The 25766-nt window shown below is 46.8% G+C and overlaps 1 protein-coding gene across 2 annotated transcripts; it reads right to left on the bottom strand.

Annotated features, from left to right (window-relative positions):
• Positions 1-653: 653 nt before the first annotated feature.
• MFRP (membrane frizzled-related protein) lies at positions 654-24038 on the bottom strand. Of its 2 annotated transcripts, none has more exons than XM_081961330.1 (13): positions 23725-24038; positions 21990-22131; positions 21071-21202; positions 19824-19985; positions 13100-13328; positions 11491-11621; positions 10385-10510; positions 10148-10224; positions 8696-8844; positions 7108-7238; positions 3440-3574; positions 2907-3037; positions 654-2025 (listed from the first exon to the last, which is right to left on the bottom strand). In XM_081961330.1, the coding sequence occupies exons 1-13, from the start codon at positions 23857-23859 to the stop codon at positions 1801-1803; spliced, it is 1905 nt and encodes a 634-aa protein (XP_081817456.1). In that variant the 5' UTR covers positions 23860-24038; the 3' UTR covers positions 654-1800. The 2 variants fall into 2 exon arrangements, with proteins under 2 accessions (XP_081817456.1, XP_081817457.1); XM_081961331.1 differs by having other exon boundaries at positions 2907-3034.
• Positions 24039-25766: the final 1728 nt, after the last annotated feature.

Below are 25766 nucleotides of genomic sequence, written 5' to 3'. Positions count from 1 at the left end.
TGCCTGAATGAAGAACATCTGGGCTTTTTCTCCCCTTAAAGCCATGAAATAAAATCTACGCCGCTTGCCGGCTGACACATAGGACATCGTGTCACTCGTGTGCCACTGTACATCACACATGCGTACTCCCCTATTGGCAGCTGGTTGCATTTTTTAAAATCAGCTGCATGTGGCAATCAGGAGAAGCTCTGCATGTTTTCCAGCTGTGATAGCTACATCTGGATGAGGTCACCCGCTAACCATTGCAGACGCTGCTCTTTGCCGGCTGTCTGGGGAGTGTGTGTCTGTTTGTGTTTCCCGGTTGGGTGTGTGCTGCTGAGGTCAGAGGAGACACACCAGGCGGGGTAAGGCAGTTCAAGCAGGAACCAACCCAGGAGTGAAATGCTACCGGTTCGGGCCAGTTCGCCTGAACCGGTAGTAAAAAATGCTACTGGTTCGCAGAACAGGTAGCAAAAAAGTTCCAACAATCGCACATTGCACAGCTGATCTTTGGAACTTTTCTTTTTTTACTTTTTCTGAATCTTTTTACTACAGGTTCTCCGGAAACGCAGGGGTTGGGCAGGGGGGTATCCATTTTTGCTCCCAGCAGGCTTCCCTGAAACCTGATAGGCCAAAAACAGAGGGATAGAAGTGCTGAGAAAGAAAGAAAGGAAGGAAGGAAGGAAGGAAGGAAGGAAGGAAGGAAGAAAGAAAGAAAGAAAGAAAGAAAGAAAGAAAGAAAGAAAGAAAGAAAGAAGGAAGAAAGAAAGAAAGAAAGAAAGAAAGAAAGAAAGAAAGAAAGAAAGAAAGAAAGAAAGAAAGAAAGAAAAAGAAAGAACATCTGCCAACTTGTCTTCCGGTTACTGGGGTGCATGCCTACTGCTGATTCGCTTGTGTGCATGCTGTGTGCATTTGATGCACACTGCGTGCACCTGGCAATGCAATGACAATTGTTCTGCGCATGAGCAGAAGTGAAAAACAAGATTGGCTCCGACCAGGGAAGCAGTTGGGGGGCATGGCAGACCTGGGTCACTGCCGGTTCCAGCAACCCAGGCCGCCAAACCACTACCGGTACGGCTGAACCAGGCCAAACCAGTAGGAACCCACCACTGCTTGCATGCGCACACGATGATGCGTGGCTGGTGCACATGTGCACCACGGAAAACCAGCTCTTCCAGTTTCCAGCACTGCCACACATGCGCAAAAATCAGCTGATCATCGTGTGCACATGCGTGCCAGGAACCAGGAAGAGGATCAGGCAACTCCACACGTGCCAGCCAACGTGGCTCCACGTGGGACTTTGGGCACGCGTGCCATAGGTTCGCCATCACAGTCCTAGTTTTTAGTTTTTGCCAACTAAACATCACAGATATGCCTGCAGAATCAGTGGGAGTTGAGGCGAAGAGGGACTTTCCCATTGCAGAACCCTTAGCTGAGTGTAGAAGGCTGGCCCATGAAGTGCTGAGCTTTCCATGGCCGCAGATCTTCAGAACTTGAACGGTGATCTGTCAGAGATGACTTGGTGGAATTTAGGTTAGATGACCTTTGAGATCTCTTCCAACTTCACGACCTAGAATTCTAGGACAGGGAGATCCCTCGATCTGTTTGCGATCTATAATTCGACAGAGACAGAAGTGGAGCCCAGAAGGAGAGTCAATGGAGGAGGAATTCCCCGGAGATATTTTCAAACCCAACCGGCAATGGCTTGCTGTGAGATGAACAGATCAAGGGATCTTATGGACTGGGACTTCTCCTGGTTGCCTCCCATTGGTCCTCCCTCCCTTCCTCCTTCTCATCTGGGCACTGGGTGGGTGGGGCTCCTCAAGGCAAGAAGCACTTCAGAGGGTTGGTGGAGTCGGGCAGGATGTTGCAGTTCAAGGGCCAGAGGATGTCCAAGCGGGCCAGGGGATTCCGGCAGTGCTCCTCCGCCTCCAGGCACACGGAGCGACAGGGCTGCAAGGTGCCCCCTTCCGGGATGCACTTGGGGACGAAGAGGCTGCAGATCAGCAAACGCAGGTACGGGTAGCACCTGAGATCCCGCAGCACCTGAAAAAGAGAGGGCTGGACTCAGTCAGGGGCTGGGAATTTAGGAATTCCTAGGCTACGCTCTTGGGGGATGAACGCTACTGCACAATTCACCAACAAAGAGTCATTTGTGTGGTTCCCTAGAGCAGCGCTCACCAACTGGGGGTCCGCAAGAAAATTTTGGTGGTCCGCAGAAGAATCTTTGCATTTTTTGCATTTTTTGCATTTTTTAAAATATTGCACTAAATTAGAGATCCTCAAACTACATCCCTTGGGCGGGATACGGCCCACTGAAGCAATTACTCCTGCTCATTGATGGGATGGGGTCCTTCAGGCACTTAGCTTGGCTGCCTGTTTAGAAGCTCCAGCCCTTCCCTCCCTCCCTCCCTCCCTCCCTGGGAGTGCAGGCAGGACTCCCAGGGTCAGCAGTGAGTTCTAGCAGCGCACTTCAGTGAGCGATGCACGAAACTTTGGGCGGGCTCCTCGCAAGACAGAGTTTGCAGAGGGCTGATCTAGCGCCCGGGCTGGCTACAAGACAAACATTCATCCTTGGCTGTATTTGAGATTTCTAACTGCAATGGACAGCAAACCTAGGGTGACCCCGGGGGCTTCTCAGCTTGCCTTGATGCTGACCCTGACTCCCAGGCCTCCTCCTCACACACCTGCTGTATAGAAGTCATTCTCATGCACGCATTAGTAGCAAAACGTGAAAATCCCCCCCCAGTTCTTGGTATCTATTTATGCAATGGGAAATTAACCCTGAATCATCCAGGTGTTGTTAGGGATGAAAGTTTGGGATTTGCTCCCCATGCAATGCCTACTCTGTGGAGATTGCGAGTTTCTTCCCAAGGGTTGCCCCTCTTTCCCCCTCCTGCCAGCCTCGCGTCTGCCCTGAGCCTCACCATGTAGTCTTGAAGCAGCTCCTCAGCATTCTGCTGATGGGGGATCATCAGCCAGATGTTGGGGAAGGAGGTGGAATTGTAGCTGAGACCTTGGCACATTTCTATCTTTATTAGTTCGCAGGCGGCCTCTGCTAGTGGTGGGAGAGAAGGTAACATCTCAGAGAGTAACCAGAATACAATGGTAAAGAGTTGAGTTGTCCTCTGCTTTCCGGGGGAAGAGGACTACCCGCATTGAAAACAAAAAATTGTGGAAAATGGAGCTGGGTTGTTCTCCAGAATTCACACGTCTGGTCTCCTGTTGGTGCCTCAGGTTGGTTTTTAGGTTCTCCTCAACGTCATGGGACCAGCCAGCTGAAGGCCAGGAAAAAAGGGAGGATGGGGGGGGGGGCTGGATGGGGCAGAGTGTAGTTGACCCACCTAGGAAGTTGGGTTGAGATTACAGGTGAGATCTGAACTGCAGGCATTGCGATGAGTAGTTCTGCAAATTGCCCAATGAAGGCAGCTTGGTCTCCATGTAAGAGGACATTACTTACCCACTGAGGTGGAAGAAATGCTGGTACAGTTGACTTCGTCACTTCCATCCGGACAGTTCCTCCAGCTGTCACACACAAACTCCTGGGCCACACACTCTCCATTCCTGCAGACAAATTCTAGAGGTCCACATGTTTCTTGCATGGGTTGAGGGGCAAGGAAAAGAGAGAAGAATTTAGAGAAAAGAATTCCTTGGACTTTCAAGATCAGTGTTTCTCAATCTTGGCAGCTTGAAGATGGTTGAAGGTCAACTCTCAGAATTTGGGGCTGGCTGGGGAATTCTGAGAGTTGAAGTCCACCCATCTTCAAGCTGCTTAAGTTGGTGAAGATGTCTACTTGGAGATGAAGTCCACCCATCTTTAAGCCAGCAAGGTTAAGAAACCCTGCTTAAGAAGATGCCTTCTTGGAGTTGAAGTCCATCATTCTTCAAGCCACCAAGGTTGAGGAGCACCACTTAAGATGGTGAAGATGTCTACTCTTCCCACATTGTATTTCTGGCCTTTCTCTTTGAAGGAAGCCAGAGATTCCCAGAAGAAATCCAGATTATTCTTGTGCCTTTCTTGAAAATAGCCACCTCAATTCTTCAGTTGAAAAAAAAAACCCAACCAGAACATCTGGAAAAATGCACTGCAAATAGCACAGGCACAAAGCTCTGCCTTCGGACAACCAGCTTGGCCAGGGAACACTTCACAGGTGTTCCCTTCACAACACTTCACTTAGATCCATCGATCTGAAGTCAAAGATTCTTGATGCCAGACTGCTATCTCCTTAATCTCGGCTGAGGACCTGCAGAAGCCGGCTGCTCAAAGCAGTGATTTACTCACTGTTTAGACCCTGGCCAGCCAGTGAAGCGGCCATGCGTGAAAGTTAAAAATTAATGTTTGTCTCTTTCAAAGCCGAATTCTAGGCCAGAGTTTACAGAGGGATGAACATTTTCCCTGATTAGATCACCTGCCCACGTGGCCTGCCCCTTTGACACTTCTGCTGTGACTTTCTTCCAACGGTTAGGTTAATGTAGTGGAAGACACAGGATGTCTGCTTACGCAATCCTTAAAAAAAGAAGGAACGGAAGGAAGTGCAACACGCCTTCAAGAGAATATCAGAGAAGACACCAATTTAGGTCATTTCTTTGTTCATGATTTCAGTCATTTTCTTGTGTTGTTCAGCTACCCCTTTGGTCATTTATATTGAAGGCTTTGTATCACTGCAAGGATGATGGGGTGAAGGAAGAGGAGGCAACATGGTGATGTCAGTTCTAAAATCCTGCTGAGACTTGGAGATGTCTTTTTTGTGCTTTTGAGATTGTGCAATGTCTGCATCAAAATTTGCACCATTATCCATCCATCTATCCATCTGTCCAACATTACATCCCTCCCTTCCTCCACCCCCCCACTGACCCACCCATCCATTCCCCTATCCCATCCATCCATCCATCCATCCATCCATCCATCCATCCATCCATCCATCCATCCATCTTCTTCCTTCCTTCCTTCCATCCATCCATCCATCCATCCATCTCTTCTTCTTTCCTTCCTTCCTTTTTTCCTTCCATTCCTCCTTCCTTCCTTCCATACATCCTCCCATCCCTCCCTCCTTCCTTCCTTCCCTCCCTCCATCCATCTATCTCTTCTTCTTTCCACCCATCCATCTAGCCATCCACCCATCCATTCCTTCTTCCTTCCCTCCCTCCCTCTATGCCTTCTTCCATCCATCCATCCATCTATCTCTTCTTCCTTCCTTTCTTCCTTCCACCCATCCATCCATTCCTTCCTTCCTCCCATCCCTCCTTCCCTCCCTCCTCCCTTCTTCCACCCATCCATCCATCCATCTATCCACAACTCCCAGAATTTCTCAGCCAGCAAGGCTGGGAACTTTTCCACCCATCTTAAAAAGTTGCCACGATTGAGAAACACTGTCTGTCTTTCTACCCAATTATGAAACTGGATACACAATCTTTCTGCTTGTATAAACACAACCCCACACATCTTGCGGATGGGGAGGACTTCTCAAAAGGTCTTTTCAGTTTGCCTGGGAAAAATGGAACCCTAATTACAGGAATCAAGAAACCAAAACTCTGTTCCATCTCAAAAAGAAGAGAGCTTGGGAACAAGTGACCACAAAGCTTCTCGTGAGACCTGGATCAAGTCCAGCCTTTCTCTGCTTGGCTGGGTCACCTGAATAATTTATGGAGGGGGGAGGAAGGGGGGAGGATATTTGGTGCTCCCTGAGCTTGGCTGTTTTCTTGCAGATGTTTCATGGCTCAGCTAGGGAACATTGTCGGTCTACCGCAGGGGTGTCCAAGCAGAGCTGGCTGGGGAATTCTGGGAGTTGAAGTCCACAAGTCTTAAATTTGCCAAGTTTGGACACCCCTAGTCTACTGATACTGTTCCCTAATTTGGTCATTAAACGTCTGCAAGAAAACAACCAACCTGGTTAAAATAGAGATAGAAATAAGAGGGGAATAATAGTAAAAGTACCATATTTTTCAGAGTATAAGATGCACCTTCCCCACCCCCTAAAAGAGTGTGGAAATGTTAGTGCATCTTATAGACAGAATGCAGCCATTTTTGACCTCCTGAAGCTCCACTCCTGTGTCCTGTTTTTGCAAAAAAACAGGTGAAAAATGGGCCCTTTTTTTTTGCAAAAACGGAGACTTATTTGCCTTCCCCCATCCACCAGCAGCACTCTGCAGGCTTCAGCAGGGCTGGGGAAAGGCAATAACACCTCCGTTTTTGCAAAAAACGGGGGCATTTTTGCCTTCCCCCAGCCCTACTGAATCCTGCAGAGTCCTCCTGAGGGCCGGGGAGGACGAAAACTTTTTTTCTTACTTACCTCTTCGAAATCTTGGTGCGTCTTATACACCGCTGTGTCTTATAGTCCGAAAAATGCAGTATATATTAACATATTAAGATATATGAAAGAATAAGAAGGAGGTTTTAGGAATTGAAGGCTGGTAGTAAGGTTATGTGTAAACAACATGAAATAATGAGAATGAAATGTAATAATTATGAGTAAGAATATTAGGCTTATTTGTATTGAAATGTAGGATACCCAGGTATCCCACCATTCACACATTGATATGTATAAATAATATAAAATAAAATAAAAGCTTGTTTGGGAAAAAAAAAAGAAAACAACCAAGCTCAGAGAACATCAAGGACCCCATGAGAAACCAATATTCCCACCAATGCTGACAGGGCAATCTATGATATATAAACAGAGAGCAAACCACTCCCTTCTAGCACTGATGATGTTACCTAATTGGATAATGAATCATCTTCAAGGAAACCACCAAGCTCAGAGAGCATCAAGGACCCCACACTCCTCCTCCTCTTCCTCCTCTTCCTCTTCCTCCTCCTCCTCAACCCCCCTCCCTTCTAGTACTGATGACGTTACCTAGTTGGATAATGAATCGTCTTCAAGAAAACCACCAAGCTCAGAGAGAATCAAGGACCTCAAAGATCCATCCTGAGCTTCAAATATTCTCTTCTCTTCTTCCTGCATTTCCTTTTTGCTTTCTTTCGGTTTATTTCCCAGGGCAGCTACCCGTCCAATCATTAACCCTGCTTAGCTTCCCGTTCCAGCTCAGGTCTTCCCCACGTATTTGGGGCAAGGGGTGATCGGATGACTAGCTGCATCGCTTAGCCTCAACGGAGCCACCATTACCTACTTTCACTCAGGTTGTGGGCACGGTAGATAGCAAAGAACCCATCATCCACAATCTCCTCGTCAGCCACAAACAGGATGGTCATGACGTGTTGGGATGAAGTCAACACAGGAGGCGGATTGGAGTTGCAGAACCTGCAGAGAGCAGGGAAGTCACACTTAGGTTCTGGAAATGTGATTGGTGTCATTGAAGACAACGTTGAATCCACATACAGATGGGGAGGTTGAAGAACTAGCCTTGTGGTGCGACTGGAACAATCTGGAACTGAACACACTCAAAACTGTAGAAATGGTGGTAGACTTTAGGAGAAACCCTCCCATACTACCACCTCGTACGATGCTAGACAACACAGTATCAACAGTAGAGACCTTCAAGTTTCTAGGTTCGATCATATCTCATACCTAACATCAAAAACGTCATCAAAAAAGCACCACAAAGAATGTTCTTTCTGTGCCATCTCAGGAAGCTCAAACTGCCCAAAGAGCTTCTGGTTCAGTTCTACAGAGGGATTATTGAGTCTGTCACCAGCACCTCTGTAAGTGTCTGCTTTGGCTCTGCAACCCAACAAGACAGACAGAGACTTCAGAGGATAATCAGGACTGCAGAAAAAAACAATTGCTACCAACCTGCCTTTCGTTGAGGGCCTGTAACACTGCAGGAGTCAAAAAGAAGGCTGTGAAAATATCTACAGACCCTTTGCATCCTGGACATAAATTGTCTCAACTCCTACCTCAAAACGACGCTATAGAGCACTGCACACCAAGACAACTAGACACAAGGACAATTTTTTCCCATATGTCCTCACTCTGCTAAACAAATAATTCCCTCACCACTGTCAAACTATTCACTAAGGCTGCATTGCTGTTACTATTAGTCTTCTCATCGTTCATCTCACCCATCTCCTCCCACTGCAGAACTGTAACTTTCTTGCTTGTATCCTTACAATTTATATGGATGGTTTCCTAGTATGATTTGATTGCTTATTTATACCCTACGACTATCATTAAGTGTTGTACCTTATGATTCTTGATTAATGTATTTTGTCCTTTTATGTACACTGAGAGCTTATGCACTAAAGACAAATTCCTTGTGTGTCAAGTCACATTTGGCCAAGAAAAAAATTCTGTTCTGTTCTCTTCCTTAGGGATCAATGCAACCAAGAACCTGGAGTGAGCATGCCCATCTGGATTATTCCATAAGGGGCACAGGAGTGTGTGTTGACCACATCACAAACGACACCATTCGACAACATTTTGGTGTGGCACCAATTATACAGAAGATGATAGAAGGCCGACTCCCCTGGTATGGATCCGTCCAGAGAGCAGCACCTTCCACCGTAGCCAAGACTGCCTACCAGCTAGAAGTCAATGGCCAGCGACCTTGTGGGCATCCAAAACAGAGATGGCAAGACACCATCAACAAAGATATGCAAGCTGCCAGCCTGTGCCATGGAGATGCAGCTGAGTGTGCAAAGTGGCATTCAACGATACGAAAAGCAGACCCTGCACCTGTGGGAATATGCTAGGAAGAAAAAGAAGAAGCAAGGGTGTGTGTGTGTGTGTGTGTATGTGTGCAAAAGAGTCCAGCTTACCGACCCATGAAGCTGCTGGCCCCCATGGCGGCACTGTCATACACCTCCACAAAGTCGAAATTGCAGTCTTTGTGGGACTCGAGGCTGAAGTTGTAGAATTGCAATTGGATCACGTGGTCCACAGGCACGGAGATGTGCCAGAGACAAATCTGGAAGAGAAGAGAAGAAGTCCAGGAGATGAGCGGAGAGAGGAGGATACGGAGCTCCGTGCTAAGACAGGGGTGTCACAAGGGATGGTAGAAATCTGGGTCCCAAACCTTCTCTCCTAGCAGCCCCCTAGATTCCTTTGAACACGGACGTGTCGTTGGTTGGGGGAAGAGGGGAGTGAAGACAAAGACCTCAAAATCATGGGAACTGGACCTCTTTTCTTTTTTTGGTTTGAATCTTCATCCACCTGAACATGAAGAATTAATCCAACAGAGAGTTGGGATGGAAGCGTTTGCTCTGTCTTGACCACATTATCTTGTGAATGGGGCAGTTTTTTCTTTCTCTTACCCAGACTCCATCACTGTAGGAGGCCCGTTTTTTTTAAACCACTAAGGTTTAAATTTCCAAGTGAAAATTTCTCAGACTCAAAATTTTTCTCTACTTCTACCTTTCTATTTCTATCTAGTTATCCTATCCTATCCTATCCTATCCTATCCTATCCTATCCTATCCATCCATCCATCCATCCATCCATCCATCCATCCATCTATCTATCCTATCATCCATCCATCCATCCATCTTTCTTATCTATCTATCTATCTATCTATCTATCTATCTATCTATCTATCTATCTATCTATCTATCTATCATCTATCTATCTATCTATCTATCTATCTATCTATCTATCTATCTATCTATCTAATCTCTCTCTCTAATCTGTCTCTCTCTCTGTGTCTCTCTCTGTCTCTCATCTCTCTCATCTATATATCATTATCTATCTGTCTGTCTATCTATCTATCTATCATCTATCTATCTATTATCTATCTATCTTTCTTATCTATTTATCTATCTATCCATCCATCTCTCTCTCTCTCTCTCTACCTACCTACCTACCTATCATCCATCCATCCATCCATCCATCCATCCATCCATCCATCTATCTATCTATCTATCTAATCTCTCTCTCTAATCTGTCTCTCTCTCTGTCTCTCTCTGTCTCTCATGTCTCTCATCTATATACCATATCTATCTATCTATCTATCTATCTATCTATCTATCTATCTATCTATCTATCATCTATCTATCTATCTATCTATCTATCTATCTATCTATCTACCTACCTACCTACCTACCTACCTACCTACCTACCTACCTACCTACATGTCAGGTCCCATCCTTAGAGACCCGGCTTCCCCAAAAAAGGGTACAACTCAATGCTTCAGTGATAGAGCTGGAAGGTGGGATTTCTGGGGCAAAATGAGTCCCCAAGGCCCAAGCTTGGCCACCTCAAAATGTCTTCACTCACCTGTAGGTGTGGGTATGGTTTGGGGTAGTTTGGGGAGAAGAACTGTCCCTCCAAGCTGGTCAAGGTCCCACCACAACCTGGAAAGAGACAACCAACATCATAGGTGGTCATGGATTTATGTTACTGGCACTTTGCTGGTTATACCTGCCGTATCCTCCCATCTTTTTTATTTTTTCCAATTTCTTCTCCTCCTCATGTGAGGCAGAGGAATGTTTCTTGCTTGCGTGGGTACCATACCTGTATGCTTGGCACTACAATTGGCTTCATCTCTATTGTCCAGGCAATCCTGGTGACCATCGCACACAAAGGCTGGAAAGAGGCAAAGTCCCTGGTCACAGAAGAATTCGTCCCAGGAGCAGTTCTCTGGAATAAATAGAGGCTGCTGGAAGTCCAGGAATTAAAGGTTCAGAGCAAATCCAGTCTGCCTTGGAACTGGTTGCAATTGACTTGGCTCCCTTCTTTTTGGAGATACTTGGGGAAATGTAGCTTTGCAAGAGTATGAAGGTGAAGGAGAATAAGCAAGGGAAAAAAGGAGGAGGAGAAGAAGAAAAGAATAAGGAGAAGGAGGAGGAGGAGGAGAAGGAAAGAATGAGAAGAAGGAGGAGGAGGAGAAGAAAAGAAGAAGAAAAAGAAGAAGAAAGAAAGTAAGGAAAAGCACCAGTCCTATCATTACTTCACTCGTGATGCTCACCTAACACTTGGTCTTTATTCTACCTACTCTAGGTAGATCCTGTTCTAGGACACTTACTGTATTTTTCCGAGTATAAAACACACCAGAGTATAAGATGCACCAAGGTTTTGAAGAGGCAATTTTTTAAAAAAAGGAGGTAGATAGATAGAGGGATAGAGAGGGAGAGAAAGGGAGAGAAATACAGTAGGTAGGTAGGGAAAGTAAGAGAGTAGTTAGGTAGGTAGGTAGGTAGGTAGGTAGATGTTTCCAGGTGTATTTATCCATGTGCTGGAGAAAGAAATTGCTGAAAATCTGCAGCACCTAAGACTTTGTTTCTGCTGACACAGCACTTGATCAATGTACGGTAACTGAGAGATCAACCATATATAAAATATGTCTTCCATTCCCCCCCTCCCCCTATTTGACTAACAGAGAGATTAGCTGTCACCCTTTCCCTGGTCATATTGGGCCATATTATTGCACTTACAGATTTAAATATTGTCATCTAAAATGTCATTGGAAATTGATTTCAGTCTCTTTCATGTCATTACCATAATTTTAGGGACCGAAAAGCCATTGGTACCATGTTAAAAAAAAGCAACTCCCTCCCACCCAAAAGCAAGTTTCCATCGGGCTGAAATTCATCCCCACTCAGGAAATAGCTGGAACTTACTTTCACTGGGGAGGATGGCTCGGTACCTCGCCGTGAAGCCCGAGGGGGCAATATTATCATCGGACACAAAACCAACTACAATCTGGTTAGAGTTGGTGTTGATAGTTGCTGGGGCTACAGTGCCACAATACCTGTAAAAGTCACCATAAAAGGAAAGGATCAAGGAGCTGCGGACCCCCTCTCCCCCTGGAGGGATATCTACAGACAGTCCTCGTTTAGTGACCATTCACCGTGGTGACCCTATTGAAAAAATAACTTCACGACGACCAATCCTCATAGTTATGACCTTTGTAGATCTGTACAACAAAGCTGAAATAAGATCCTAAGCATAGCTGTGGTTTCTATTAGTGACCGCTTCACTTAATGACTTAACATTTCCGCTTTTCCTTTGGCTGTTGGAGGTCTGATCCCCCATCAGTCAAATATTGTCAGTTGGGAATCAGAGTGAGATTTTAGGGCTGAGGAAGACAACACCAAATTGGATGAAGTGTTGGGTTGGCTTCTTGATCATTTCAATGTGTTTGTAAACAAGAGGTTTTTTTTTAAAGCAATTAAAAACTATCCTCTTAGATTTACAAGGTTCAAAAGCAAAATACAGAAAAGCCAATGGCATCTGAAAGATTTAAGACATCCACTCGAGACAACGGACACCGAGGTTAATCGCCTCCTGCTTGTTCCTTATTAGAATTTGAGTGGCCCTTGGTGGGATTGGACAGTATAAAAATAAAATGAACAAATCAATAAGTAAGGAAACATTTCCAATTCCCGCCACCAGGGGGACCATAGGCAAGAATAAATAATCTTCCTTGGTGGTTACAGAATATGCTTTTCTGCATTGCTCTTATCCAATTCAATGGTGAAGCTGTTAAAATGCAAATACTTTCTGGATGTTGGCTTGTCTCGGTCGTCTGGATGGAGGGTCCAGGAAGTGTTCTGACCGAGGCTTCCCAAGAGCATGAAACAAACTCCTTGTTTCGACAAAAAACCCTCTTATTAATTGACTGTGAATTCTGCTCATTCACACCCAGCAAAGTCTTTCAAGGGAGGATTTACAGTCACAGAACTTATCTGGCTTGGAGAGCTGCCAGGCCAATAGCTGCAAAACTTGGCAAGGAGCCTTGGAGAGTCAGGAACCAATAAAGCGAACTAATGGTCTCCTGCAAACCCCACTCCCCTTTCGCTCCTCTTTTATTTCCTCTGGGAGGGGCCATTCATTGTCCACCTGTGGCCTTACTCCCAAGTCAACCCCTGTTCTTTAGCTGTTCCCTTCATCTGGCAAAGCCAGGTATACGCACACTGAGAATAGACTCCAGCTGTTCATCTGCCCCACTGATGTCCGACTCTGAAGGCAGTTGATAACTGGCATACGGCTCTACCCCCCTCTCTGCCTCCGAGACAGAGCACTCCTCAGAGCCTTCCCCAGACTCCAGGACTGGCCCAGGTTCCTCCCCAACCTCCTCACTGTCCAAATCTGCTGCCAGCTCTGCTGGCCGCTGGCGGGCCACGACAGGAAGCTAAAATCCATCCCATGTCATGGACCCCAGCTAAACGCACATAGACACACACAGAGCAAGTCCAGGCCTTCTCCTCTCCAAGGCTTGCTACCTACCTGGTGCTCCTGTCCCAAAGCGAGAGACTATCTGACTCCTTGTAGATCTCCAGCCAGTCGTAGAAGCACAGATCGGAGGCTTCCACATCCAAGATTTCTATTTTCAGCTGAATCACCATCCCCAACTTCACTTGGATGTGCCAGTAGCAGAGGACATTAGGTGGGTAGGGATTGGGGTAGTTGGGAGAGCTGAAGGTGCCCTCAGGGCCTCCAAGTTCACCTCCACACTCTGCAGAAGAAGAAGGAGGCAGAGAACGAAGCAACTGAATGGAGCTACCAGAGTGTTTTAATGGCCGGATGCCTTTACTGTCGCCAATGCGGAGTTTTGTTCAGCAGATATACATTCTCAGGGTGCCCAGAGAGAGAAATATCTGCCTTTACCTAGGATCGAACTTACAGCCTCCTGATTGTTCCACCTCTAGGCCATCACACCACTCCAACAACCACTGCTCTATGTCATACCCTAAATAAGCCCACAACACATTTGAGCTCAATCACTCACTCACTCAATCTGATGTGGAGTCCTCTGAGGGGCCCCTAACTCCCATCATTTATTTTATCATCATCATCATCATCATCTTTTAACAGCCCCATGATCCCTTGTGAGGTGGAAACTGGGCAACTGAATGGAATTAGCAGAGTGTTTTCATGGCCAGATGCCCTTCCTGTCGCCAGGGTTTGGTTTTGTTCAGCAGATATATATTCCCAGCATGCCCAGAGAGAGAAATATATGCTTCTACCTAGGACTGAACTCACGGCCTCCTGATTGTGAGCGAGAGCCCCACCTCTAGGCCACCGCCCCACTCGAGAAATTATATACAGTTATATATAAACCTACATTTTAAAATAGGCTGATTCATAAGAATGGAATACCTGTTCTATATCCAATGTCCTGTTCTGAATCCAATGGCAGTGTCGGTTTTGCTCTGTGAATTCATGGGGAGCTAACCCTAACCCTAAGTGGAATTTTCCCCAATGGGATTTTCCCATATATTTTACCAGGAAATGTACATAAGGACGCCTCAAAAGGCGTCCCCCCTCCTAACCATACCGATGGGCTCTGAATCCAATGGCAGTGTCGGTTTTGCTCTACGAATTCATGCGGAGCTAACCCTAACCCTAAGTGCAATTTTCCCCAATGGGATTTTCCCATGTATTTTGCCAGGAAATGTACATAAGGACGCCTCAAAAGGCGTCCCCCCTCCTAACCATACTGATGGGCTCTGAATCCAATGGCAGTGTCGGTTTTGCTCTGTGAATTCATGCGGAGATAACCCTAACCCTAAGTGGAATTTTCCCCAATGGGATTTTCCCATGTATTTTCCCAGGAAATGTACATAAGGACGCCTCAAAAGGCGTCCCCCCTCCTAACCATACCGATGGGCTCTGAATCCAATGGCAGTGTCGGTTTTGCTCTACGAATTCATGCGGAGCTAACCCTAACCCTAAGTGGAATTTTCCCCAATGGGATTTTCCCATATATTTTACCAGGAAATGTACATAAGGCCAGCTCAAAAGGCGTCCCCCCTCCTAACCATACCGATGGGCTCTGAATCAAATGGCAGTGTCGGTTTTGCTCTGTGAATTCATGGGGAGCTAACCGTAACCCTAAGTGGAATTTTCCCCAATGGGATTTTCCCATGTATTTTGCCAGGAAATGTACATAAGGCAGGCTCAAAAGGCGTCCCCCCTCCTAACCATACCGATGGGCTCTGAATCCAATGGCAGTGTCGGTTTTGCTCTACGAATTCATGCGGAGCTAACCCTAACCCTAAGTGGAATTTTCCCCAATGGGATTTTCCCATGTATTTTGCCAGGAAATGTACATAAGGCAGGCTCAAAAGGCGTCCCCACTCCTAATCATACCGATGGGCTCTGAATCCAATGGCAGTGTCGGTTTTGCTCTACGAATTCATGCGGAGCTAACCCTAACCCTAAGTGGAATTTTCCCCAATGGGATTTTCCCATGTATTTTGCCAGGAAATGTACATAAGGCCGGCTCAAAAGGCGTCCCCCCTCCTAACCATACCGATGGGCTCTGAATCCAATGGCAGTGTTGGTTTTGCTCTACGAATTCATGCGGAGCTAACCCTAACCCTAAGTGGAATTTTCCCCAATGGGATTTTCCCATGTATTTTGCCAGGAAATGTACATAAGGCAGGCTCAAAAGGCGTCCCCCCTCCTAACCATACCGATGGGCTCTGAATCCAATGGCAGTGTCGGTTTTGCTCTACGAATTCATGCGGAGCTAACCCTAACCCTTAGTGGAATTTTCCCCAATGGGATTTTCCCATGTATTTTGCCAGGAAATGTACAAAAGGCCGGCTCAAAAGGCGTCCCCCCTCCTAACCATACCGATGGGCTCTGAATCCAATGGCAGTGTCGGTTTTGCTCTACGAATTCATGCGGAGCTAACCCTAACCCTAAGTGGAATTTTCCCCAATGGGATTTTCCCATGTATTTTACCAGGAAATGTACATAAGGCCGGCTCAAAAGGTGGCCCCCTCCTAACCATACCGATGGGCTCTGAATCCAATGGCAGTGTCGGTTTTCCTCTGTGAATTCATGGGGAGCTAACCCTAACCCTAAGTGGAATTTTCCCCAATGGGATTTTCCGATGTATTTTACCAGGAAATGTACATAAGGACGGCGCAAAAGGCGTCCCCCCTCCTAACCATACCGATGGGCTCTGAATCCAATGGCAGTGTCGGTTTTGCTCTGTGAATTCATGGGGAGCTAACCCTAACCCTAAGTGGAATTTTCCCCAATGGGATTTCCCCATGTATTTTACCAGGAAATGTACATAAGGCAGGCTCAAAAGGCATCCCCCCTCCTAACCATACCGATGGGCTCTGAATCCAATGGCAGTGTCGGTTTTGCTCTACGAATTCATGCGGAGCTAACCCTAACCCTAAGTGGAATTTTCCCCAATGGGATTTTCCCATGTATTTTGCCAGGAAATGTACATAAGGCAGGCTCAAAAGGCGTCCCCACTCCTAACTATACCGATGGGCTCTGAATCCAATGGCAGTGTCGGTTTTGCTCTACGAATTCATGCGGAGCTAACCCTAACCCTAAGTGGAATTTTCCCCAATGGGATTTTCCCATGTATTTTGCCAGGAAATGTACATAAGGCAGGCTCAAAAGGTGTCCCCACTCCTAACCATACCGATGGGCTCTGAATCCAATGGCAGTGTCGGTTTTGCTCTACGAATTCATGCGGAGCTAACACTAACCCTAAGTGGAATTTTCCCCAATGGGATTTTCCCATGTATTTTGCAAGGAAATGTACATAAGGCAGGCTCAAAAGGCGTCCCCCCTCCTAACCATACCGATGGGCTCTGAATCCAATGGCAGTGTCGGTTTTGCTCTACGAATTCATGCGGAGCTAACCCTAACCCTAAGTGGAATTTTCCCCAATGGGATTTTCCCATGTATTTTGCCAGGAAATGTACATAAGGCAGGCTCAAAAGGCGGCCCCCCTCCTAACCATACCGATGGGCTCTGAATCCAATGGCAGTGTCGGTTTTGCTCTACGAATTCATGCGGAGCTAACACTAACCCTAAGTGGAATTTTCCCCAATGGGATTTTCCCATGTATTTTGCCAGGAAATGTACATAAGGCAGGCTCAAAAGGCGTCCCCCCTCCTAACCATACCGATGGGCTCTGAATCCAATGGCAGTGTCGGTTTTGCTCTACGAATTCATGCGGAGCTAACCCTAACCCTAAGTGGAATTTTCCCCAATGGGATTTTCCCATGTATTTTGCCAGGAAATGTACATAAGGCAGGCTCAAAAGGCGTCCCCACTCCTAACCATACCGATGGGCTCTGAATCCAATGGCAGTGTCGGTTTTGCTCTACGAATTCATGCGGAGCTAACCCTAACCCTAAGTGGAATTTTCCCCAATGGGATTTTCCCATGTATTTTGCCAGGAAATGTACATAAGGCAGGCTCAAAAGGCGTCCCCACTCCTAACCATACCGATGGGCTCTGAATCCAATGGCAGTGTCGGTTTTGCTCTACGAATTCATGCGGAGCTAACCCTAACCCTAAGTGGAATTTTCCCCAAAGGGATTTTCCCATGTATTTTGCCAGGAAATGTACATAAGGCAGGCTCAAAAGGCGTCCTCCCTCCTAACCATACCGATGGGCTCTGAATCCAATGGCAGTGTCGGTTTTGCTCTACGAATTCATGCGGAGCTAACCCTAACCCTAAGTGGAATTTTCCCCAATGGGATTTTCCCATGTATTTTGCCAGGAAATGTACATAAGGCAGGCTCAAAAGGCGTCCCCCCTCCTAACCATACCGATGGGCTCTGAATCCAATGGCAGTGTCGGTTTTGCTCTACGAATTCATGCGGAGCTAACCCTAACCATAAGTGGAATTTTCCCCAATGGGATTTTCCCATGTATTTTGCCAGGAAATGTACATAAGGCAGGCTCAAAAGGCGTCCCCCCTCCTAACCATACCGATGGGCTCTGAATCCAATGGCAGTGTCGGTTTTGCTCTACGAATTCATGCGGAGCTAACCCTAACCCTAAGTGGAATTTTCCCCAATGGGATTTTCCCATGTATTTTGCCAGGAAATGTACATAAGGCAGGCTCAAAAGGCGTCCCCCCTCCTAACCATACCGATGGGCTCTGAATCCAATGGCAGTGTCAGTTTTGCTCTACGAATTCATGCGGAGCTAACCCTAACCCTAAGTGGAATTTTCCCCAATGGGATTTTCCCATGTATTTTGCCAGGAAATGTACATAAGGCAGGCACAAAAGGCGTCCCCACTCCTAACCATACCGATGGGCTCTGAATCCAATGGCAGTGTCGGTTTTGCTCTACGAATTCATGCGGAGCTAACCCTAACCCTAAGTGGAATTTTCCCCAATGGGATTTTCCCATGTATTTTGCCAGGAAATGTACATAAGGCAGGCTCAAAAGGCGTCCCCCCTCCTAACCATACCGATGGGCTCTGAATCCAATGGCAGTGTCGGTTTTGCTCTACGAATTCATGCGGAGCTAACCCTAACCCTAAGTGGAATTTTCCCCAATGGGATTTTCCCATGTATTTTGCCAGGAAATGTACATAAGGCAGGCTCAAAAGGCGTCCCCCCTCCTAACCATACCGATGGGCTCTGAATCCAATGGCAGTGTCGGTTTTGCTCTACGAATTCATGCGGAGCTAACCCTAACCCTAAGTGGAATTTTCCCCAATGGGATTTTCCCATGTATTTTGCCAGGAAATGTACATAAGGCAGGCTCAAAAGGCGTCCCCCCTCCTAACCATACCGATGGGCTCTGAATCCAATGGCAATGTCGGTTTTGCTCTACGAATTCATGCGGAGCTAACCCTAAGCCTAAGTGGAATTTTCCCCAATGGGATTTTCCCATGTATTTTGCCAGGAAATGTACATAAGGCAGGCTCAAAAGGCGTCCCCCCTCCTAACCATACCGATGGGCTCTGAATCCAATGGCAGTGTCGGTTTTGCTCTACGAATTCATGCGGAGCTAACCCTAACCCTAAGTGGAATTTTCCCCAATGGGATTTTCCCATGTATTTTGCCAGGAAATGTACATAAGGCAGGCTCAAAAGGCGTCCCCCCTCCTAACCATACCGATGGGCTCTGAATCCAATGGCAGTGTCGGTTTTGCTCTACGAATTCATGCGGAGCTAACCCTAAGCCTAAGTGGAATTTTCCCCAATGGGATTTTCCCATGTATTTTGCCAGGAAATGTACATAAGGCAGGCTCAAAAGGCGTCCCCACTCCTAACCATACCGATGGGCTCTGAATCCAATGGCAGTGTCGGTTTTGCTCTACGAATTCATGCGGAGCTAACCCTAACCCTAAGTGGAATTTTCCCCAATGGGATTTTCCCATGTATTTTGCCAGGAAATGTACATAAGGCAGGCTCAAAAGGTGTCCCCACTCCTAACCATACCGATGGGCTCTGAATCCAATGGCAGTGTCGGTTTTGCTCTACGAATTCATGCGGAGCTAACCCTAACCCTAAGTGGAATTTTCCCCAAAGGGATTTTCCCATGTATTTTGCCAGGAAATGTACATAAGGCAGGCTCAAAAGGCGTCCCCCCTCCTAACCATACCGATGGGCTCTGAATCCAATGGCAGTGTCGGTTTTGCTCTACGAATTCATGCGGAGCTAACCCTAACCCTAAGTGCAATTTTCCCCAAAGGGATTTTCCCATGTATTTTGCCAGGAAATGTACATAAGGCAGGCTCAAAAGGCGTCCCCACTCCTAACCATACCGATGGGCTCTGAATCCAATGGCAGTGTCGGTTTTGCTCTATGAATTCATGCGGAGCTAACCCTAACCCTAAGTGGAATTTTCCCCAAAGGGATTTTCCCATGTATTTTGCCAGGAAATGTACATAAGGCAGGCTCAAAAGGCGTCCCCCCTCCTAACCATACCGATGGGCTCTGAATCCAATGGCAGTGTCGGTTTTGCTCTACGAATTCATGCGGAGCTAACCCTAACCCTAAGTGGAATTTTCCCCAATGGGATTTTCCCATGTATTTTGCCAGGAAATGTACATAAGGCAGGCTCAAAAGGCGTCCCCCCTCCTAACCATACCGATGGGCTCTGAATCCAATGGCAAGCAGGACACTACAAGGTCCAGCATCGATCAAGGAGCACCACAGACACAAATCCCCAGATCAGACAAACCAGGTTAGAGAAACAGCCTTAGCAGTAACCAGTACTCACCAGGCCCTGGTTTTGTGGTTTCTTGCAGCTCTGGCTGAGATGGAGCAGTGGTGGAGATGGGTTTCCAAGAAGTCCTCCTGACCGAAGCGAAGGTGGCATTGGCCACGTTGTGCCCAAGGAAAGTCTCAAGAGTGGGCTTGCTTAGAGGAGGGGACTTTAGCCCTGCCTCCAGGGAAAAAAGAGAGAGAGAAATTGACCAGGAAAAGAATAAAAGCTAAAGGTTCCCCACATATGTCCTAGTCATTCCTGACTCTAGGGGGCAGTGCTCGTCTCCGTTTCAAAGCCAAAGAGCCAGCCCTGTCCGAAGATGTCTCCTTGGTCATGTGGACGGCATGACTCAATGCTGAAGGAGCACGGAACACTGTTTCCTTCCCACCAAAGGTGGTTCCTATTTTTCTACTTGCATTTTTACATGCTTTCGAACTGCTAGGCTGGCAGAAGCTGAGACAAGTAATGGGAGCTCACTCCGTTATGCGGCGCTAGGGATTCGAACCTCTGAACTGCCGACCTTTCTGATTGACAAGCTCAGCGTCTTAGCCCCTGAGCCACCCCGTCCCATATGGGATGGATGAAGCAAGGGTGTCTCTTCCAGGCTGAGCTCCACCAGAAGGTCTGATGTAGCTGCTGACATGAAGAGCACAGGCTTTTTCAGCCTACTTGGACCCGAAAATAATTTCCTCTTGTGTGTTGAAGAATGTTGGCTTCTTAGAATTAAAATGCATAATAATAATAATAATAATAATAATAATAATAATAATAATAATAATAATAATAATAATAATAACAACAACAACAACAACAACAACAACAACAACAACAACAACAACTTTTATTTCTAGACCGCACCCTTTCCTAGGCAGGACTCGGGGCGGTGTACAGTCATGTTAAAACCATATAACAAATACATAGACATGAACATAGACATAGACATAGACGTGGACGTGGACGTAGACGGAGGAGGTAAAAAATATACTGTACAATTCTTAGTTAAAATACAAATATTAAAATACCCTTAAAAATTCCCCAATAAAATGTTTGCCAGGAGGTGGAAGATGGATGACCTTTGGGGTCTTATTAGCACGAAAGGAGCAAAGGGCAGAGCCAGCCCTGATGCCCTGCCTTAGTTGCCTACTTAGCTTCAGGGAGACATCAGGGTGGCCACCACCAGCAAGCCCGTATTGGCCCAGGATGGGCTTAAATGACAGGAATGCCCCTCCAAGACCCCACCCCCTCCACCCAGAACTTACGGTAGGTGACTAGGATGCCCACAAGCAAGGCCAGGAGGAGGAGGAGGAGGAGGGTCAAGACAGTCACACAAAGCCAGGAGAATTTGCAGTCTGGCTTGAATTTCTTGCTGGCTTCCTCTTGCACTTGTTGAGCTGCAGGGTAGGGAGAAGCAGTCTGGCCATCATGGTACCCCTACAACCTCCCACTCCCTCCCCAGCTGTTCCGATGACCTCCTGTGATAGCCTCAAGAAGGACCTCTGGAGGTGAGACTGGAGCAGAAGACTTTTTAGATGCTGCTCTAAATAGTTTCAGAAACCCAGAGGAATATGTTGCCGGGCTTGGAGGCTTTTCCTTTCTTCTTTCCTTCCTTCTCCTTATCTTTCCTTCTCTTCTTCCCTTTCTTCCCCTCCTATCTCTTTCTCCTTCCTTCCTTCCTTCCTTCCTTCCTTCCTTCCTTCCTTCTTTCCTTCCTCTCTCCCTGTCTGTCTGTCAGATTTCAGCTCCCATATTTCTCATCCACTCGAACAAATTCACACAACCCCCCTGGGCAGCATAGCTCCGAATTCCTCTGTCTCAAGGAGATGGAAGTTGGAGTCCATCCTACCTAGAAAGCACCAAGCTGTGGAACGCCATTAGAACAGAAATGTGAGCTGACAACTCTGAAGTGATGCACCCCCAAACCATCTCCTCTGTAACAATTAAGAGATTTCTTCCATCCCATCCTTGCTTCAGGACAGCTCAAGGCAAGATTCATAAGGCTCCCTTTTTCCTAACAAGAATTCCCTGGCGTGGTGCTTTGGGCTAAAGGAGACTTGAACTCATAGCCTCTTGGTTTTCTCGTCCAGCCTCTTCACTTTCACACCCAACTGACACTCCCCCATCCTGCTGGGTACTGTTGTACCGTCTTAGCGCCCCTCCAAAACATGGACTTATCGATACCAAATCCATTGGCTGTGAGTTTGGCATCTCTGCCCTTCTCCTCCTCCAGCTGGTTCTGGGTCAGCTTCTCGCTGTCCTCCTCAAAGACGGGGTTGGAGAACTCCATCAGCAAGTTCGATGGCAAAGACAACATGACCGTCTCCTGGGGCATAGAAAAAGGGGCATTTTAAAATCTGTTTTCCCAAGAATAAGACTCCTGGGGATAATGAGGGTGAAGTGCAATATAAAGTTAGAATACTTGCTGTCACATATAATAATGGCACCAAGGATTGCTTTTCCGTAATATTGTAAGAAAGATAGTAGGGGAGGGATTAATAATCCCCAAAATATTTGATTTTGCAGAAATGGACAAACTCACGTTAAGAGTTAAAGGGAAAGGATGATTCCCAATACTATGCGGTACGGGAGAAATGGTATGAATGGATCGACAATAGAAATAAGAAATGGAAATGTATATAGGATCAGAACGCTTGGAAATGGAATGCATATAATGATACATACGGATATTAAGTCTAGTATGCCACAAATCTGTTAAATATGTGATAGAGACATGTAAAGAAAAAATGTGCAATAAAAATAAATATTAAAAAAAGAGAAAGAAAGAAAGAAAGAGAGAGAGAGAGAGAGAGAGAGAGAGAGAGAGAGAGAGAGAGAGAGAAAATGGGGCATTTTTGAATCTACCCTGTTTCCCTAAAAATAAGATCTCTCCGGATAATAAGCCCAATCGAGTTTTTGAGCACTTGCGCTAAAATAAGGTTGCCCAACTGGATTTTTATGCCTAAAATGGGACTAGAACTCACCGTCTCCTGGTGACTGGCACAAAGTCACCCATCCCATTTTTGTGCCTTAGGTAGCACTAGAACTCACTGTCTTCTGGTTTCTAGCTGGGTGTCTTGGCCAAACCAAACCAGACCAAACTGCCTTTTTGTCCATATCACAATTACAGCATTAGACCGAAAGCCCCAAGGACACAGTTTGGACCTGAAGCTGCAATGACTTTGAGCACTGCCCCATCTCAGCCATGCTACTAGGCTGAACCTCAAAGGTGGCATCTCTTCCCAGATGACATCTTCTCCAAAATCTTAGGCTCTTCCTGCTCTTTGCCTTGCCACAGCCTTCTCCCACTGCTCCAAACACAAACAAGGCCAGTTATTTGCACTGGACAGAGGCAATACTTACTTATTGGGTTGTGAAAATGTTCCTGAGAGCATCTGCCCCCTCTTAACCTCCTTATTGCCATCGCAGTAGCTTTCCAGCCAGAGGCAGAAATGGAAATGGAATCTAAGGTTAAGAATCTGCAAGGCCAAACATTTTGATCATCCTTTGACCTTCCTTTCTTAAGGAAGTTGGCTTGTAATGAGATGCTTGCTCTCCACAAGGCCTCCTTCCTCCCCAGGGATGAGCAGCCCTCTATAAGAAAAATAATTTCCAGAGATCCGGGAAGTGAGGATGCCAGAAGACTGAAAATCAGGAGCAGAAAGAAAAGAGATGTCTGCACGGGGATTTTATAAATCAGCATGGCTTTCCAAAGGCCGTTTCCACTCGGGGAAGGGGCTAGGCAAAATCTTTGGGTGCTGTCCTTAATGGGGGTGCCCCAGGAAAGGTTATCAAAAAAGGTCATTATGATGGCCACAATCATGCAACACCCAAGGGTTGGACAATGGATGTCCCCTGGTCCCTGCTGGATGGAGATACAGAGCTCAAAGCCTCCTGAGACAACTGGCCTTCTGCCTACCTGGTTTTGATTCTGCGCCTTTGGGTGAAAGTCGACCTTGGTGAAGTCCTTCATGGCCAGGAAGGAGGCTGGGGGATACGTGGACAGGATCCCTGCCTGCCTGGAGCTGCCACATGTCCCCCCTTCCTGTGGCATCTGGCTTTCTGCAGTGGCAGCTCTCCAAGGAACCTTTGGACGTTCAACCCGTGGACCAGAAGTTCTCCTCCTTGGTGAAGGATTCCCCCAAAGGGTGAGATGAGGGCTGCAAATTGATGGCTTTTTGCCTTCCCGGTGAAGGCGATGGGTTAATTCAGCCAACCAGCCCTGATCTTGCTTTCAAGACCACAGCCCATCCCTGGCCAACCGAGCCTTGGGAGAAGGGACTTGTTAAGCTGCTGGAAAATGAAAGAATGCGCAAGCATGAGAGCCACCAGGCGCCCCAGTGCCTTAATCCAACTCAGCTGAGGACTTCATCAGGTCGGAGGCCCTGGCATGAGCTACGGTGCTCTTAAAGATACAGTGCTGCCCCGCCAGACCAGGGCAACTGAATGAGCAAAAACTCTCTCAAAATGGAATATATATATATAGTGGGATGCTAGAAAAGCTTCAAACTGAGTAGAATAGAATAGAATAGAATAGAACAAATATTGGAATGAAGAATATAGAATAGAATAGAATAGAATAGAATAGAATAAATATTGGAATGAAGAATATAGAGTAGAGTAGAGTACAGAACAGAACAGATATTGGAATGAAGAAGAAAGATTAGAGTACAGTGGAATGAGTAGAATAGAATAGGAGTAGTGAAAAATGGTATTTTTTCAGAGCTGTTGTAACTTTGAATGGTCACTAAATGAACTGTTGTAAGTCGAAGACTATCTGTCACGTGATCACAGTTCAGGCCCTTGACAATGGGCATCTATTTATGACCAGTTACAGCATCGCAGGGTTTGTATGCGTGTATTTACGGGATCCCCGTTTGCAATCTTCCCAGCCAGCTCCCAACGGCAAGCAAAACCAACGGGAGGTGCCAGATTTCCTTGAACGCCCGTGCGATTCACAGCAACGGCAGGCGATTCGCTTAACAACCCCTGGGGGAAAAGGGTCACCACATTGGCTGCGGCTCACTTAACCGCCTTCTTGCTTAGCCACAGAGATTCTGTTTGGTTGTAAGCCGAGGAGTCCCTGCCCGTCCTTGGGTGCCAAACCTCTCTTCCGTATCATTGCGTCAAAAGCGCCATTGGCAGGGCAGCTCTTTCCGCAGGACCGGGCATGTTGCTAAGACGCCCACATTCCACGCGGCCCATGAAGCCATTGCAAAACCGTTCTGGTCTCGTTCCAAAGCACAGGGACAAAGAGATCCTTGTTTGCCTGCTCAATTGTTCGGCTCCTTACAGGCACTCAGCTCTGTTTTTCAATCATTAATCCGCACCCCTGGCTGCGTTGGCCTCCGTAATCTTGCCACCGAGGTTAGTCCATCTTTGGTGAGCTGCAGAGGCAATTAACTCGGCCAGGGTGTCCCGCTGGGAAGGATCAGGCAAGTTCCAGAAAAGGGGAAAACTAAAAAAAACCCACTTGTATAAACGAGCCAAGCTGCAGGGGACGAAGACGATCGGACGTCACTTCAGCTTTGACTACTATCTCAACCCTTAAGAAGAGTAAAGTCACTTCCCCCCAGAGTTAATACAAGGCCACGCAGCAACAAACAGGCTTAGAAGGAAGCCTGGACTTACGACCACAACTGAGCCCACTGCTAAGCGAGACCCTTAAGTGAGTTTTGCTCCATTTTATGACCTTCCTTGCCATTTTTGTTCAGGGAATCATGGCAGTTGTTAAGTTAGGGGAACAGCTATTCAGACAATCTGGCTTTCCCATTGGCTTGGCTTGTCAGGTGGTCGCAAAAGCGGATCACGTGACCCCGGGACACGGCGACCGTCATAAAGGCGAACCCTGTTGCCAAACATATGAATTTTGACCACGTGACCCTGAGGAGGGATGCTTCAACAGTCATAAGTGTGAGAAAAGGCCATTCGCCACCCTCTTCAGTGCTGTTGTAACTTGAA

Source organism: Natrix helvetica (assembly GCF_964273705.1).
Source record: "Natrix helvetica genome assembly, chromosome: 8".
NCBI lineage: Eukaryota > Metazoa > Chordata > Lepidosauria > Squamata > Natricidae > Natrix > Natrix helvetica.
The sequence above is the reverse complement of the archived record's forward strand: the minus strand, read 5'-3'. Positions and strand labels throughout refer to the sequence as shown.